We start from the raw sequence: 18,779 nt of genomic DNA, 5'->3' as shown, positions 1-18,779 counted from the left end.
TTTTCTAAATTTCTTTCTAATTTCATTTTCCTCTGTTTTTAAGGCCTTTCCCCAAAACACTGGTCCTATTGTGTCTGTAGTCATTCTGTTCTAGAACCATAATTCTGTCTCTAATCTTACTACATACGTTTCTGCTCCAACTCCTTTCCCCCCTCTTCCTGAAAGTGGAAATAACAGACTCTAATCCCTGACTTTCAAGGATGCCACTTTCTTTTTATCTTTATGGCAGAGTATTAATCTGCTCCAAAATGGAGTGGTGGGGGAAGCAGAGAGGCAGGCTGAATTCTTCCTTTGGAAATGGCTTTCAGAGCCCATTTGCATGAGGAGAGGCACTTCCTATTTTCACTCATTCACATGAAGAGAAGACAAAGCAAAACAAAAGACCACACATGGGTAATATTCTTTAAAAGGACGTTTATATGAACAAAAGGGAGATAACTGATTTTTTTATACAGGCATTTACATATAAATCATTTAATGTTTGCTTCTCAGTTTTTTTTTTTTTATGCTTTGAAGGGTGTTTTAAAAATACCTTGTCTTCGTGATGTTGCACAAGAAACTAAAAAAATTTCTCGGTGTCTGTGAAATGCATATTCTTATTTCTCTGAAATAGTACTTAAATTGGAAAATTTCATCCTTAATATTAACTTTTCATTTACTTTTAAGTGATAATGAAACAAGCATTTTGTTTAGTCCTTTGGAGATTGTTTCTCAGGGAAAATAGCACAGAATATCTAAGCTTATCATAAATCTTCATGAAGTCTACATGAATAGAAAACACGTATATGTTCTCTTCCTTGGAAGTAAAATTTTATTGCATATGATTAAAGGATAGGTATATCTAATTTTATAGAAGAATTATATTGAAGTTTGATTATAGTTTCTAGAAGGTAACCTAAGCTTTAGGAGACTATACAATCTCCTTTAGGTGGCTATTCCAAGGGCAGTATCCATGTAATAATAAGCAATATATTTCCTCTCTACATCTCCCCTGAAGCTGAGTCGCTTCAGAATCTCTTCCAAAAATCTGTCCATGATATATTTGACATGCAAAAAAATGGTATTGTTTCTTTTCAGGCTTGTATACAGCATAAATAGAATATTGTGAGAAGATGCTTGTCATAGACTGTTTTATATTTACAAATGACAAGATCAACAAATAATTTTCTTGTCAACACCTAATCCCTGAAACTAAATTGCATCACAACAGTGTGCCATTCAGAACTGGGAAGCAAGCAGGAGCATTTGGAAATACATCAGGAAGCAGCTCCCCTTTCCCTGAAGAGAATTCTGTCTTTAAAGCAAATTAAGGGACTTCCCTGGTGGTCCAGTGGTTGGGACTCTGTGCTTCCAATGCAAGGGGTGCTGGTTCAATCCCTGGTCAGGGAACTAGGATCCCACATGCCATGAGGCACAGACAAAAGATTAAAAAAAGTAACTGCAAATTAAATCATTTTGAAAATTCATACAATGACATGTAGGTCAAGGTTAAATGAATAGTAGTGTGAGGAGAAAAGTAATGTGCTCCATAGAGAGAGGGAGAGTTGGGTGAAGTCAAAATACTGACAAGAAACCTCTATCCATAATCAAGCCAAAGAATATGAAAGCGCTCTCCTGACATATGAGTTTTGAGCATATTAAACAACTAAATTAAAACTCCTGAAGTCTCAAGATCCCTTGAGATAATAACTGTGGTGTTGTATAAGAAAAGTTTCCCTAATGGCACTGAACAAATAAATTCTTCTATAATTTAGCATTCATGGATAAGATGTGAATCACTATTTACATATATGATTACAAAGAAAGAAACAAAATTATTCACAGAATTATCATTGAGGAAGTGAAGATGAAATCAATCCCTTAATGCATTTCAGAACACATTTCAGAAATGAGTGGTTACTTTTTTTGAAATGATGAATTTGAGATAACCATGATATTATTCTACATACACGGTGGGTCATGTCACGTCTTTCTGTGCAGAATAACCTGTTGTGTTTCTATGTCTAACTTAAAGTGATAATGCAATATGATATTTTTTAAGATGTATAAATAATTAACTTAGTATTCAATGATTTGAAAAAAATTCCTCTTGATTATTTCTATTTGATTGTTCATAAAGGAGTTTATCATGTATGCCACAAGATTTTCACACATGTATGGTGATTGGTAGAGTTTCATTAGGAAAATTATTTTTATACAAATAAATGTTCTTTATAATTGTACACATACCATATTGCCTATGGTACTAAATATAGCAGATTGAACCTTTGAAGCATAAGGTCATAGGCTTACAGTCATTAGTTTAAAATAAGATAATTTTAAGTATTTTATAAAATAAGTGTTAAGTTGGTATTGAGAACTGGGAAGTTTCCCCTGGAAAATGTGTTTCAGCTCATAATCATAGTGATAATCTTTAAAATGATATGATCACATATCTAAGGCACTGCCATTCCCTACTTTTCTCAGTTCCACATTTTTACCCATATCAACTTTAATTTCACAATAATCTCTTTAGCACAGTAACCCCAAATATTTGAGATTTTTTTCATAAATAAAACTCATAATCTCAAATCTTGCTTTTCTTATACAGAAGAGCTACCAGCTCAAATGCCCAAGGTAATTAGCCAACGACAATCCCACAGCGAAGGTAACAAAAGCAAATCCCACAATGCCAGGCACTTTGCTAGATAGTGAGGATAAAAGGTAAAAAAGAAATAAATGGTCTTCCTTCAGAGGGTCATAGCCAAGTGAGAAATAATCAAATGAATAATCAAAGTGCACTAATCAAGCTATGGCAGAGGGAAGGGCAAGATACTAAGGGAGCCACATAGAAGGGGACATAATTCAATTTAGGGTATAGTAAAGAATTTCAGGGAAAAGTTCCTGAAGGAAATGATGACTAAATATATTGAGTTTCTTCACTGATGTCCTGTGTCCTAGAATCCTACAGCAAGTGCCCTGTTCCTTATCTTAAGTATGGTCCTCTGTTCACTGTAAACACATTTTCTAAATATTTCATACCTAAGTCATATTACTCAGTATGAGTGGATAACTCTTCAGAAATTAGCCACATCAATTCCATTTCAATTGTCCTGGAGGGTTTTCACCCAGAAGTTCCTGCTTACCTAGATTCTCTTATAATCTACATTCTCCAATAAGATAGTTACTAGCCACATGTGGTTATTTCATTTTAAATCTAATTGATTTACATTTTAAATAATTAACTAAGTACAATGAAATGAAATTAAAAATTCAGCTCCTCAATTGCAGTAGCTAAATTTCAAGTGCTCAATAGTGGTTACCATATCAGACAATGCAGAAAATATGTCCATCATCACAGAAAATTTTACTGGACAGCTCTGCTTTAGGAAGCACCTTTCTTCCCTCATGTTTGCTTCTCATGGGTTGGTCCTTCTGCTCAATCCCAAATTATTTTATGGAAACAATATGCTAATAAAATGTTCCTGATTCTAACTCTGGTACTTATTTTTTTCTCCCCTCAGACACCTTGTTTTCATGGTTTTAAGAATGAAATGTCAAGATTCTAAGAGTTACAGCAGACTCAGTCACTATGTGATTAATCAGTTAGGTGTCACTGGGTATTGCTAGGCATAGGGTCACAGTCTGAGTGCTGCAACTGTGTTAAAATGCCAGGATGCTGTCACACCCTTGACCAGTATGTAGGAGCACAGAAGATCCAGCAGTGCTCTTTACAGTGCCCAGATTGCTTACTTCGCACTGCTTCCTCAAATACTCAGGAGACATTGCTCACATCTCTAAAGATCTTACAAAAAATACATCTTGACTTTATTGAAAGTATGGCATGTTAAGAGATAACTTATATTTCATTTGTACCCGTTAAATCCATTTTGAACAACCTCTTGTCTTTGCAGATTATGGTAGGGGAAGGAATTCTCTACTGTTGCCTGTCCAAAAGAAGGAATGGAATTGGCCTGGAGCCCAATATTAATGCCGGAGGCTGCAACTTCAACTCTTTCCTTAGAAGAGCTGTCAGATTCGTTGGTGGGTGTGGGAAACCACAAAGAAAGGAAATGGTTTTCAAATAGAAATGTTATATTTAATTACAGATATTAAGTCCTTAAAGCTATAATTTAGATGTATAATGTCAAATACATGATGAATTTTACATTATTTTTAAAAATCCCATTAAAACACCCAAATTTGAGTTTTGTATCTAAAATGTGTTATTTACAGTTATAATCTCTGTTTGAGAGCCAACATGCCATGCATTTCAGTATATTTTTGTCTTAGCTCTGGTAGAAGCATGAATTTACTTTAAAATAGCTCCTTGGATCTGTGTTCATTTTTTAAAATGGAGAATAAATGTCAGCAGGCCAGTATGAATGGATAACCCTTCAGAAACTACTTTAGCCACATCAGTGATTCCATTTCAATTGTCCTGGAGTGTTTTCATCGAGAAGTTACCGCCCATGAAAATGTCACCATAGAGTATGGCATCAAGGCTATTTTTCCTTGGTTATATCATCTAACTTTACCTCCTATTTTTTGAGACCTATAGGAAATCAGTGGGCCTGCATCAGAATCAAGCCAGATCTAAGCCTTCATGTCTTCTGATTAGCATGTGACTATCTTAATATTGTTTGAGTCACAGACCTTTTTTTTTTTTTTTTTTTTTTTCTTTCCCGGTACGCGGGCCTCTCACTGTTGTGGCCTCTCCCATTGCAGAGCACAGGCTCCGGACGCACAGGCTCAGTGGCCATGGCTCACGGGCCCAGCAGCTCCGCGGCATGTGGGATCTTCCCAGACCGGGGCACGAACCCGTGACCCCTGCATCGGCAGGCGGACTCTCAACCACTGCGCCACCAGGGAAGCCCCACAGACCTTTTTTTTTAACTGAGTTGAAAAGTCAAGCCAAAGTACATCACCCCAATGTAAATGCTTTAATTGATTCCCCGTAAATCAGTAAAAAGTTATTTCTACCTTTAATGTCTCAGCTGAAAGGAATAGGTAGCTTCATTTAATACCTAGTAGATAATTAAATACAATCACCTCCCCTGCTAGAGGAAAAAATCTGGTCTAAATCATGCCCTAGACTCTGCCCCACTATGAAAGGCACATCTTTGCCACACAAGGACTATACGGCAAGAATAATCCCTTTACCGAGGTCATGAACTAAGACAAAGAAGTAAAACTTCAGGACATATAGCTGATCTCAGGAAAAGTTTTCGTACTGTAACAAAATGCTGTGGCAAAGGGGCACATAACCTCTCTGAAAAGCCTCATGATGGTGAGGATGGGCCATCCTTTCCTAGAGAAGCGTGCCCCAGAGTCAGCAATGCCCATCCCCTGGGGGGCCTAGAGATTCTCATTCTCCAAAGGTAAAAATGAGTGGGTTTCCTCACTTATCCATACTCCTCTCCAAGGTCTTACATGCTGCTAGGAATTAGAATGTATAAATAAAAGGCCAGTGTCATGAATCCAGGTGAGTGGGTGGAGAAATAATTGGGAGAGTGGTTTTTAGGTGACAATAAGCAGAGAAGGAAAATGCAAAAAGAGGTAACATACAGGCCAACCATCTTGGTCTAGAGGAATCCACTGATGAGTTACCCAGGTGCCTGTCACAGTGATTTCTATGAGTAAATCATAAATCAGAATCCAGGCTATCAAGTCAGAGTGACTCCAGGGTGTCTAGACGATGTAGAGGGAGAAGGTGAGTTCAAATCATGTGTATGTGAGCAGAGCTAGATTCCCAAGGATAAAGCCAGGCAAGGGACTTGAAGCAGGAATGGAGTTTGAGTGTACAAGCCTGCATCAGGGTTTGTGAGTTTATGGTTTCATACTGGGCCCAGGAGATAAAAGAAAGATAGAATTTCAACTGGGATATTTAAGAATATCATCTCCGAATTTCAAACATGAAGGAAGCCTCTCTACAGCTCTGTACTTGTATATTATTGTTTCCATGACAAGGTTGGTCTGCCCTTTTCTCTGTTTTAATTAGAATTCCTGGTATGATTAACATTTTTGGCAACTGTGGCTGCAGATAGGGACTACTGGGGAGAGAGAGCCCTGGAAGCTCAAACATGCTAAGCAATTTACAACGATTTTGAATTTTGCTTCATTGCCCATATTTAATTCTTCTCAAATCACACAGTTGTCACCTTAACATTAAGCACTAGCTTGGTAACAGTTTCTTTCCTAGCATTAAGCACTAGCTTGGTAACAGTTTTAAGCATTAAGCACTAGCTTAAGCATTAAGCACTAGCTTGGTAGTGCTTAAGCACTACCAGCATTAAGTACTAGCTTAATGCTAGTGCTTAAGCACTAGCATTAAGCACTAGCTTGGTAACAGTTTCTTTAGCATTAAACACTAGCTTGGTAACAGTTTCTTTCCTTTTGCTTATAGGTGTTCATGTGTTTGGACTCTGCTCTACAGCTCTCATCACAGATATCATCCAGCTGTCCACAGGCTACCAGGCACCGTACTTTCTGACTGTGTGCAAGCCAAACTATACCTCTCTGAATGTATCTTGCAAAGAGAATTCCTACATTGTAGAAGATATTTGCTCAGGATCTGATCTTACAGTTATCAACAGTGGCAGGTTAGAAATGGAGATTATGAAAATTTCCATGTCAGTGTTTTCATTGTTCATTAATAGCTTGTGGTATCATCGCAGGCATATATTTTTCAATCATAATGATTTTGGTTTTATTTTTCTTTTCAATTCAGTGATCTCTTTAGGGATAATACCATAGAAACCCACTGGTAGTTCATTCTGAATCCTTCTGTCTGTCTCCAAATTTCAGCCTCACATTCATGCCACTCATCTTCATATCACCAAACCCCAATCATGTTCTGTGATTTACCCTATACTACTTATGATTTTAGGTTATCACAATTCATTTATTTTAGATATTGATAGTTAGTCATGGCTTATAGTCAGTATGTGTCATGTAGTGACTTAAGTGGAAGGCTAAATATCTATGATATTTCCAGCTTCATTATAAATTTTATTAAAAAAAGAAATCATGAATTTTCCTTTTGGTAGAGTTTTAAAAGAAATAGCATCTAGGACTGCATATGTCTCCTTTGAGTAAACTCAGAAAATCTGTACAGCTTCTGACCTTGCATTTCAGAAAATAAAAACTGAAAAACCCAAGAAACTACCAAGACATTAAATTGTTTTCAATCAATAAAGTAAAAAAAAAAAAAACTTATATGGAAAGAGAAGTTCAAAAGAAATAAATTACAGAAGGATGAAGGGCAACAAAAAAAGACATAAGAATTGTATTTTTCACTCACTGAGTTCCCAAAGATTGAGTCAAAAATAAGTTAAGTACACTTGAAGAATCAGAGCCTTATATTACATAATTATATACATTCACGTTCTTACGATCCATTCAATTCAATAATTTTGAACCTACATTTAAGACCTATGCTCTCTATTCTTTCTCAATTCTTTTACATTTTCTTGTCTGAATGGTGTTTCTTGTGTTGAATGGTAGTCCTATTTATTGGGTACGAAATAATTAGGAGGACATTAATAAAATGGAATTTTATTTTTTCCATTTTTTATCTATTAAAAGAAATCTCTATTCTCCATCTGTCTGTCCTTTACAGTGTCTCTCTCACTATCCTCTGTTCTACCTCTCCCACCTTGCTTCTTATTTCACTAAATAATATACTCTGTGATTTTGGAGATAATGATTATTTTAAAGTGGGATAGATAGAGAAACATTTTATTAAAATTAGACTTTTTCAATGCTCTCTAGAACACATCTAGACCTGCCGCTGTGAGAAAATAATTTTGTCTCTTAAAGTTGTATGTAAATGAAACCATATATTTAAGAGCATAGAAAAAGTTTAAAAGCTTTAAAATCTTAGGTTTTATAAACCTTGAAGCTGACATAATTATAATACCAATAAACAATTATAATGCTTTCCATTCCATTTCTATTTTCAACCATCATTCCAATGGTATAAAGAAGTGATTCCTAACAAAGCTAACACTTTACATTGGAAAGTGCATCACTACTCTACTTTAATACTAATGGTGATTAGCAGTGTTTTTTTATCACTCAGATCTTTCTCCAGAAAACTAAACAGAAATTAAAGTTATTGCTTATTATCTTGAGGCTTTTAAGTTGAACACTGTAACCACCCAGTGCTCTTGAGATGATTGTTAGCAGTGTATCAGAAACAGAAGGCATAATTTGACTCTTTTCCTTTGGCAGAAAATCATTCCCTTCACAACATGCGACCCTTGCTGCCTTTGCAGCTGTGTACATTTCGGTAAGTAACTGGGTCTTTTTTGTCAAACTGCATCCTAGAGAAAATCAGAGAAATGAGTGTTGTCTCCAATGACTAATTAGATTATATAGCTGTGTAATAGCAGAACAGTAAACTTTAGCACAGCAGTCCTTCAATATAATGGCATCAGAAATAGAAATTGGATGCTACTATAAACAGTAAGATAATTTTTTGACACAGTCATAATGTTTATTTAGCCTAATACCTCTTTAATGTAATATTATACTTCACGGGAGGGTATTGTAAAGTACATGAATGTTATAAATTCTAAAATTGAAAGAATTGCCTTAAGTACACACACACACCACCACATTTTTGTTTCAGTTTTTATGTAACAGTGAGCTCTAAGTCAGTGTTGATAAATGCTATACAATGAATTGTCACCATAGCTGATTAATAGTCCACTAGATCTTATGTGAAAAAAATGGATTGAAATTATGTGACAAGTAACGAGGAGACTAACCAGTTATCTGGCTAATTCTATGGCTTCAATTTTTTCCCAGACTTTTGTGTAATTATATGAGAGGTCTGTTATTTATTTGATGAATTTTGTCATGTATTTCCTTTTTTTCAGGTATAGAATATAGCCATAGCAGGGGGAATGGAACAGTAAAATTGATGTCACATGTATCAGACTTTTGAGTTTACCTTTTTATTTAATTATAATTGAATAGTAAAATGACCTTTCTTACATACTTAACCCAGTCCTTTCATTTTAAAGATGTACTTCAATTCCACATTAACGGATTCCTCTAAGCTTCTGAAACCTCTCTTGGTCTTCACCTTTATCATCTGTGGAATCATCTGTGGGCTAACACGGATAACTCAGTATAAGAACCACCCAGTTGATGTCTATTGTGGCTTTTTAATAGGAGGAGGAATTGCTCTGTACTTGGTAAATAATTTATTACTATTCAATAAAGCACAGTTTAAAATGGAAAACATGCAGAAAATTTGTTTTGCTCTGTAATAATTTACTTGCAATATAGTTTCTATCTATGAGAAAATCTCTGACTGCATCTCCATTCTAAGCCAAAACATATATCTCACTTTCAGTAAAATAATTTACTAAACTCTTAACATTGGCCAGAAACTGTGATTTTAGAAAGATTATTGCATTTTACCCTTACCCCTCCCACAAAAAAAAAAAAGTCAGGGGCTACTATTACTAGTATAATTTTATAGATAAGGAAAGTAAAGTTAGTGAAAGTTTAATGGAAAATTATATACTTTGCCCAACAACACAAATGTAGCATCTGCATATAACTATGATCCAACTAATATTGAATTCTTTAGCAGTACTCTATTTTCAAGCCCGATCTTCCTTCAAGAATATCCTCAACATATTGTCCATTTCATTCATTCATTCATGCATTCATTCATTCATTTTAAATTTATTCAATATCTGATCCATGCCAGGTACTATACTGAGCATCAGAACACTAATAAATAAGGTACATCTTTTATGAGTTTCAGTGCAAAGATTAATAAAAGTATAAATGATTACAACATGTTAAATTATGTATTAGGGTATGAACAAACAGCTCTGAGGATAGCAAACTGCCCAAGGAAGTTAGGGAAGTCTTCATAGAAGTGATACAGTTTTTTAAAAAAATGAGAGTTTCTTAGGATAAAGAAAGGAGGACGTCCAAGCTGAAAAAACTGAATATGCAAAAAGATGGACATGTGAATGAGCAAGTCTAAGTGGAGGGTGAGGGAACAGAAAGAATGAGAGATAATGGCCAGGTTTCTAGCTTGGAAGACTGGCAGATGGTGACTTCATTAGCCGACCTGGTAAATGATAGAGGAAGCAAATTGGTGTAGGGAAAGGAGGTGGACAAACTCAATTTAAGGATCAACAGCAGTTGAATAGTTGGGTCTGGAGCTTAAAGTAGCAATGCATGGTGGATAATAGATTTGGGAATCATGGACATTATCGGTGGAATTAACATTATAGTTACGGCAGTATATAAAATTGCCAGGTCCTAAGAACAAAAGGAGCCAGGGAAGCACCAATATGCAAGCCACATGCAGAAGAAAAAAGGCAATAATGAAAGAAACTAAGAGGATCTACAGAGAAATAAAAATTAACTGTCTATTGGAGCCATTCTAAATCTTGTGGTCTTGGTGTACTTGTGAAAGGCATTATGAGAAAATGCTTACAAAAAATAGTAAACGTACTGAAGTGAGTATTGATTTTTTTTTTCATTTTTATATACTAGCATAGTCAGGATCGTCACTTCAAATCTCATACTGCCTCATATACTTTCTTTGGTGGAGGAGAAAGCCATCAAATGAAAGTTAGTGTGTCAGGAATTGTGCATAAGCCTGTGTTGCTCATGAGAGTGTTCATTGGCAACAGGTGTTACACAGTATGACTGAGAACTGTTTCTCTCCAGTTCATGCATTGCTTTTGTACATGTCTGATTTTCATGGTTTCCTGGAGTCCCAAGGGGTTGGGCTTGAATCTCAATTCTCCTGCTATTTGGCCAAGTTTTCTTCACCTATAAAATGAGGATAATAACTCTCTGCCTCATATCATAAGAAGGATTAAACAACTATATTTATTAAGCCCAGTGCTGGGCACTGAATTTTGAACAATATAAGCAGAGGTTATGTACAGTCTAGTGGAGGATGGTCCTAGACTTACGAATTTAAATACAATCATTTTTTAAACTAATTTTTATTGGAGTATAGTTGCTTTACAACATTGTGTTAGTTTCTTGCTGTACAGCAAAGTGAATCAGTCATACGTATACATATATCCACTCTTTTTTAGATTTCCTTCCCATTTAGGTCATCACAGAGCACTGAGTAGAGTTCCCTGTGCTATACAGTAATTATTAATGGAACATTAGGGAAGGACTGTTCATCCTGGAAACTCTGGCAGTGAGAGCGTAGATTGGCATTATTTAGAAGATTTTAAACAGGAATTAAAGTACTTGGAGAGGCAGAAGCTTGACTTTATTCCATTCCTGTTTACATTCTGCCCTGAAATTGTAAATTTATCAGTTCTAAGCCAATGCTGTTGTTCATTTTTAGGCACTCTATAAAATGTCAAATCCATGAAATTCCTTCCATTTGATTTGAAAAGCAGACAGTGGCTACCTTCTATTGAAATTAGCTTGCAAATAGGTATTTGCTACTGGCTCTTATCTCTAAACTAAACATCTCAAAAACTGAAAATCCAGCAGGGATTAGAGCGTCTATGTGTCAAAAGCCTAGAATTTCTGAAGCTGAACTTTAGCCTTTTTCAGATTTTTATCCCCCAAATCTGAAACAAACAAAAAATTGATGACCTGAGTATGAAGACAAGATTAAATAAAGTTTGGTTCAAATTTACTGTAATAGTACTGAGTTGATCAAATATTGCTTTCAAAATTTAAGACCAGGTTTAAATCAGGAAAGAACATGAATGCCCCAATCTAGTGACAGTTTCTGCCCTCTCTTCCCAGAACATTCTGGAAAATGCTGAACAGAGGTCTGTGCTCCGTGTGAGTTGTGAAAATATGTGTCTCTGGCCCCACTACAAAACTGATATCATGTTTTATGAATGATTCATTGTTCTGTATTTCCACATCTCTTCTGCTTTCCATCATGAGGTATGATTGAAAATGGCAGACAAAATAAATCAGTTAAGCCATTTGAGGTGTCACTCAACAAGTGGTTCATAAATCCAGAAAAATGAATTCCTTTGAAAAGGGGAAGAATGCCCTGATTTCTCTCATTGTCTGACTTCTCTTCTCAAAACAGAGGACAAGATTGTTAAAAAACATTCCAGTGGGATGGAGAAAGGAGAGAAAATCCAACTAATACTAAAAAGTAGTGGGGCTTCCCTGGTGGCGCAGTGGTTGAGAGTCCACCTGCCGATGCAGGGGACACGGGTTTGTGCCCCGGTCTGGGAAGATCCCACGTGCCACGGAGCAGCTGGGCCTGTGAGCCATGGCTGCTGAGCCTGTGTGTCCGGAGCCTGTGTTCCACACTGGGAGAGGCCACAGCAGTGAGAGGCCCACGTACTGCAAAAAAAAAAAAAAAAAGTAATGGACTCCAAAGTTCTGAACAGTTAGTTCAGTGATTTATGGTATAACTTAAAAACTATTTCCTGAGTAATTGTACCTTTAGGTTTTGGTTATTTGTATTAGTCAATGGTTTATAGAGAACACACACTTATTCATGTGCCTCAGTACATCCTCCAAGGCAAACTCCCAGTAACCATGTCTTCTAATGCATGATATTTATTGTTTCTTCCAACATTAGGGTCTGTATGCTGTGGGGAATTTTCTGCCTAGCGAAGAGAGTGTGTTTCAGCACAGAGAAGCCCTCAGGTCTCTGACAGACCTCAATCAAGACCCCAGCCGAGTTTTATCTGCTAAAAATGGTAGCAGTAGTGACGGAATTGCTCACACAGAAGGCATCCTCAACCGAAACCATAGAGATGCTAGCTCATTGACAAACCTCAAAAGGGCAAATGCTGATGTAGAAATCATCACTCCACGGAGCCCCATGGGGAAGGAAAACATGGTTACCTTCAGCAATACCTTGCCTAGAGCCAACACCCCATCCGTGGAAGACCCTGTGAGAAGAAACGCCACCATTCATGCCTCTATGGATTCTGCTAGATCCAAGCAGCTCCTCACCCAGTGGAAGAATAAGAATGAAAGTCGGAAGTTGTCCTTGCAGGTTATAGAGCCCGAGCCTGGACAGTCACCACCCAGATCCATTGAAATGAGGTCAAGCTCGGAGCCATCGAGGGTGGGGGTCAATGGAGACCACCATGGTCCCAGCAATCAGTACCTCAAGATCCAGCCTGGCACCGTCCCCGGGTGTAACAACAGCATGCCTGGGGGACCAAGAGTATCCATTCAGTCCCGGCCCGGGTCCTCACAGTTAGTGCACATCCCTGAGGAGACGCAGGAAAACATAAGCACCTCCCCCAAAAGCAGCTCCGCTCGGGCCAAGTGGCTGAAAGCTGCGGAGAAGACCGTGGCCTGTAATAGAAGCAACAGCCAGCCTCGAATCATGCAAGTCATAGCCATGTCCAAGCAGCAGGGCGTCCTCCAAAGTAGCCCCAAGAACACTGAAGGCAGTACGGTCTCCTGCACTGGCTCCATCCGCTACAAAACCTTGCCAGACCACGAACCCAGTGGGATCGTGAGGGTTGAGGCTCACCCGGAGAACAACAGGCCCGTCATACAGATCCCGTCCACCGAAGGCGAAGGCAGTGGCTCCTGGAAATGGAAAGCCCCTGAAAAGGGCAGCCTTCGCCAAACTTATGAACTCAATGATCTCAACAGGGACTCCGAAAGCTGTGAGTCCCTGAAAGACAGTTTTGGTTCTGGAGACCGAAAGAGAAGCAACATTGATAACCATGAGCATCACCACCATGGAATCACCACCATCCGCGTCACCCCAGTAGAGGGCAGCGAAATTGGTTCAGAGACCCTGTCCATTTCTTCTTCCCGCGACTCCACCCTGCGGAGAAAGGGCAACATCATCTTAATTCCTGAAAGAAGCAACAGCCCCGAAAACACTAGGAATATCTTCTACAAAGGAACCTCCCCAACACGGGCTTATAAGGATTGAGGGATGGCCATTCAATCATTTGGGCCACCCCCAAAAGACCACGCGTAGATTCTACCAGTGCTCTGTTCCAGCGAATCGAGAACCTTCTCACCAAACTAGATTATACACCATTAGCCCAGAACTCAGTGACTCTTGAGAACTACTCTACCCAAGCTTGTAGACTTCACATCAAGGGGAGGGAAAAGCACAATGCAAGAACCTAACTAATGTGATAATGTGAAGACTCTTCTTAAGACCTAACTTCAAACTCAAATGGTATGCAGAGGGTAGTATCAAAAGAAAGTGGTTTCCTTCAATGTATACTATTGTACTTCCTGAATGTGCCAACTTTAGGGATCTTTCTTTATAATTAGCTGTGGGAATCCAGAACACATGTTTTCCCTATAGCAGAGGCCATGCAGTATTATATATTCATTTTGCAGAATCTGCACCAAAAGCTCAACACGGGTGGTGCTGATTATTATAGTACGTATACCATGTAAACTCTCAAATTCTATTTAGCTGTGAAATAGTCGTGTGCAACTCCTTGTCAGAGAAATGCTACTGTATTAAGAAGTTGTTGGCTTCTTTGTGTTAGAATAGGACACCCTGCAGCTTTTCTGTAGTGGCTCTGTCACAGTCAAAAAAAATGAAAAGGTTTTGTGCATTTCTTCAAAATTATGCCTTCTTCAACAACAAAAATTGATAGGGATATTTTCAGTGAAAGAGAATACTTTTCTGCATAGCTTTTTGCTGCTTACTTTTTATTTAAATATAGTTACTGCTAATGAAAAATCTGTTTTTAGTGAGTAAATTTGCATAATTTAAAAAATACTGTTTTAGAGTGTCTTTTGAAATTGTGATCATATTTTGCATTTTATGCTTTCTCCTTTATTTATTGATTTAAATTTTTTATGTTATAGATATGTTGTTCTAGTTTTAAAGCAAAACAGTTGACATTCTTTGAGCAAAATATACTGCTGTGAATTTATAAACAAGAAATATGAACCAAAACTCGACATTGTGGGTTACATTGACAGCAGTGTTGGTCATGTCTAACTTTAGATGTTTCCAGCCAACTGGCCTAAGTTGATATATATATATATATATATATATATATTTTTTTTTTTTTTTTTTTTTTTTTTTTTTTTGCGGTACACGGGCCTCTCACTGTTGTGGCCTATCCCGTTGTGGAGCAAGGCTCTGGACGCGCAGGCTCAGTGGCCATGGCTCACGGGCCTAGCTGCTCCGTGGAATGTGGGATCTTCCCAGACCGGGGCACGAACCCGTGTCCTCTGCATTGGCAGGCGGACTCTCAACCACTGCGCCACCAGGGAAGCCCAAGTTGCTATCTTAAGTAATCCAAAAATTTCTTTTTGTTCCAGATTATTAACTTTTTTTATATCCTAATAACCAGTAAATTAGAGCCACAGTAGTTGGGTTTTACCGTCTTCTCTAAAGTATTTTTGTTAATTGGATAACAGGGAGAATCTGAAAAAGATGTAAACTGTTAAGAAGAACATCACAGTATACATTAAGAATGTATTTCTTCAAAATATCTAGATAGACACAGTTTTTGTGCTCAACATACAAATGACAGTTTTTGCTACCTATCCTGAATGAAGCTTTCAACTTAAATCAAAGAAAACCAATATTATCAATAAGAAGAAGATAAAACCAAAACATTTTGAGGTGTTTTCCACGTTAAAATTTTAAGTATGAAGAAATACTTGGTTCCTGTAATTTAGTATTAAACTTTTTTACACTATTTCTGAAGAATTCTAATGTGCATTTGATGATTGCCAAGGGGACAAAAGGTAACAACAATGCTGGCTGATCTGATCTCAGTTTAGTTTTCAGTGAGAACAGAAGTAGTTGTTTAGAGATGAGTAGTACCACATTCTTATCAACTTCTACTGGAAAAGGGCAGAGATTTGTAGAGTAACCAACCTCCTAAAGCATTAGGGATTTAGCTGAAACCAGCAGAATTGAAAACTCTGGCAATAAATTACAGATTCTACTATACCCCTTCTGGCAATTTCCATCTCAGAGAGGGGAGTGGGAGTACAATGTTGCCTTCCCCACTTCTTAACCACTACCACCACCATTATGACACTCCTACTGGCTTTTGCCAATTTATAGAGAGGAAGGGGGACTGGTTTTAGTGCTCTGGAGGAAAAAAAAAAGCTGCAGCATTTCAGGTGCAGTATGATATTTCCTAATCTTTCCTATTTCTTAACAGAAGATTTTAAAGTACTTCTCTAGTCATCGAAGTTTTTTTTTCTTTACATAAATATTGATATATTCATTTTCTACTCAAAGTGCCAAAGGCTACAGTTTTTAATGACTTAAATTGTACCACACTGTTAAGGAAATATAATGATAGTCGCTAGAACTCAGACCTCTGCATGTATATTTGATAACACATCTTTTGTAAAAAAAAAAAAATTACAAAAAAATTGTTTACATTCCACTGGTACCTTAATTTAAAATAAATGAGACTAACAGGTGTTATCTCTTCTTAGTGTTCTATTTATCTTATTTGCTAATGAGAGCACTTCTTCCTTTGTTAGGCTGTGCTTTATTGATAAAATCAAGTATTGAATAAAGAGAGTTAATTATCTTTTTAAAGTAAATAAAATTATGAAAATATATATGATATATATAAAAAGTATTGTGTTTAATAAAATGTTATGCAATGTTTTCCAAACTGATAAAGTTTGTAAAGTGCTATAATGTATTTTGTTAAGTACAGATCAGAGCTATTGTGTGAGTATATTGTACTAACATCATAGAAATAAAGATTAGATTTCTTCATCAAAATTGGAGCATTTTGGTCTTTTGCTTCAGATGGAGTATGAATGGATAATAACTTGACTTATAGGAAAATAGCTGAAGAAATAAGAATGACTCAGAACTGATTATATTCATAATTATTTAGAAGAAAGAGTATTGCACTAAGAAGGAAAAGCTTCTCAAACTATGATATAATGTTTCCTTATCTTTTAGAATTTTGATTTTATGCTTATAAAGAAGCTCTTTTAGATTTTTTAGACATAGATTTTTCACATATCAATGTTATAGAGTATTGAAAAAGAAAATATGAAAGAGTCAGGGTCAATTGTTCTCAATCAATTTTTTACTAAGAGTAGTTGATGTGCATTATTACCCTCTGAGTCAGCTTCTCTTAAAAAGAATGCTTTATTATTAACTCCAGGATTGTTTTCCAAGCCATTAACACCTGTTATATGAGTTGTACTGCTAATACTTTGTCCATCTCCCTAGAAGGTATTAACACACAAGTTTTTAGACCACAGCCAGGACTTATGATTTAATCAAATTATCCTTAAGTGGCTGGTTCACTAAAACATGAAGTTACAGTTGTCCAGTGATGCCACAAAGTTCATGCAAGTGCCAACAGCAACCAAATTCATGCATACCATGCAACTACACCATGATAGTCACCTGGCCAAGAGTCATTTTAATATGTTACTGATTATAGAAAACATACTTGTTTTAGAAACATTAACATGTGAAAAATTGATGTGTACCTTATAACGGTTGAAATATAATATTAAGCCTCTCTGGATTTTGAATTTTTCATCTCTGGAATGGGGACATTCAGCTATATTATCTTTTCTAAAGGATATCCTAATGTTCTTTCTATGTATTACTATTATGTATTTTATCCAGAGAGCAAAAACTGACAAGAAAATAGGAAATAACTTGCTGGTCTAAAATGACTAACAAGTATTATCATCTTTGACCACAAAGTTTATATAAGCAAGTCAATGGGGTTGCTAAAAGCCTACATCAACCATTTTACTGCATAATATATCAAAATAGGTGATTTATATACAGGTACCCCTGATCCTAGTACCTTTCTCATGATGTATCAGGTAAGTGGATTCTGGGTTATATACATAAGAAACTATCATTAGAGCAATATCTTTTCTGCCTTTTAAAGGTCAAGTCTTTACTTGATATCTATGGGTCATTTCATATTGCAGTTCAAATGGAATATGGAAATTTATGCATGATTCAGAGAGTAATTTAGTTAAAATAATTGAAGGAAACCAAAAGGAATTGAAATGGTTTAATCTAAAAGGAAAATGTGGCCTGGAAAATAGGTAATGGTCTGTTTGTGACTGGATATTTCATTTCCCCCGCTTATTAAATGTATCTCCTGTCTTTATTCTGTAGAAAGCTTCTAAAACACTCTAGGATCAAATGCTACAGTTTGAAGGAAATATAGATTTCAGTAATAGTATATGATATTACAGTTAAGACCCAATTATAGGAAATTCCCAGTGACCATGCTTCCTAATTGCAATATATATATATATATCTAGATGAGTCCTCTGATACAGAAATGACTTCCATTTCACTGACCATACAATGGTCAATGAAAGTCCCTGATTGCTAGTGTTTGTGCACTATTGTCAATGATAAAGAGGGGCAAACTGAACAAAACTATAGCTCTGCCACCAATTCTATTTAACAAACTTGTTGAGTGCCCATCTTATCTCCTTTATTCCCCCCTACCTTAAGATTCTCAGCCATTGCCTATGAGAAAAATCCATCTAAACTCTAATGTTAGCTTTTAAAAATAGTACAATTGACAAGTAGGTGAATGAGTTTGAGGAAAAAATATGAAAATTGTATTAATATAAATCTCCCTTTCTCTTAATCACCTCCATACACTTTGTACCTGGCTACTACCTTATAGAAAACAAGCTAGATATTCTCTATAGTAGGAACTTCCCCCTCTACCCCCCATTGTGTGGTTTGTACCTTCTAGCCTGTGATAGCCTTCTGAAAAAAGATATGAAGATATGTCATCTTTGAGTATTAGGAAAACTAATTCACTCCACCCCCAGCCCAATCTTTCCTATTCTGTGTCTAAATTAAATAATCACAGATATTT

The 18,779-nt window shown here is 36.6% G+C and overlaps 1 protein-coding gene across 2 annotated transcripts in view; it reads left to right on the top strand.

The window, feature by feature from the left end:
- Positions 1-13,873, top strand: part of PLPPR4 (phospholipid phosphatase related 4) — a gene marked incomplete at its 3' end in the record, with an annotated part of 37,645 nt that extends 23,772 nt beyond the window's left edge. Inside the window, exons 3-7 of one of the 2 annotated variants that reach the window (XM_081224448.1) lie at positions 3,894-4,023; positions 6,386-6,581; positions 8,215-8,272; positions 9,012-9,185; positions 12,548-13,873. In XM_081224448.1, coding sequence (XP_081080574.1) covers positions 3,894-4,023; positions 6,386-6,581; positions 8,215-8,272; positions 9,012-9,185; positions 12,548-13,873 — 1,884 coding nt within the window. The remainder of the gene's footprint in view (positions 1-3,893; positions 4,024-6,385; positions 6,582-8,214; positions 8,273-9,011; positions 9,186-12,547) is intronic. The other variant, XM_081224447.1, reaches the window with a different exon arrangement.
- Positions 13,874-18,779: the final 4,906 nt, after the last annotated feature.

This window comes from Mesoplodon bidens, assembly GCF_964165515.1.
Source record: "Mesoplodon bidens genome assembly, chromosome: 2".
Taxonomy (NCBI): Eukaryota; Metazoa; Chordata; class Mammalia; order Artiodactyla; family Ziphiidae; genus Mesoplodon; species Mesoplodon bidens.
Note: the sequence above shows the minus strand (reverse complement) of the source record. Positions and strands in the feature narration are given on the sequence as shown.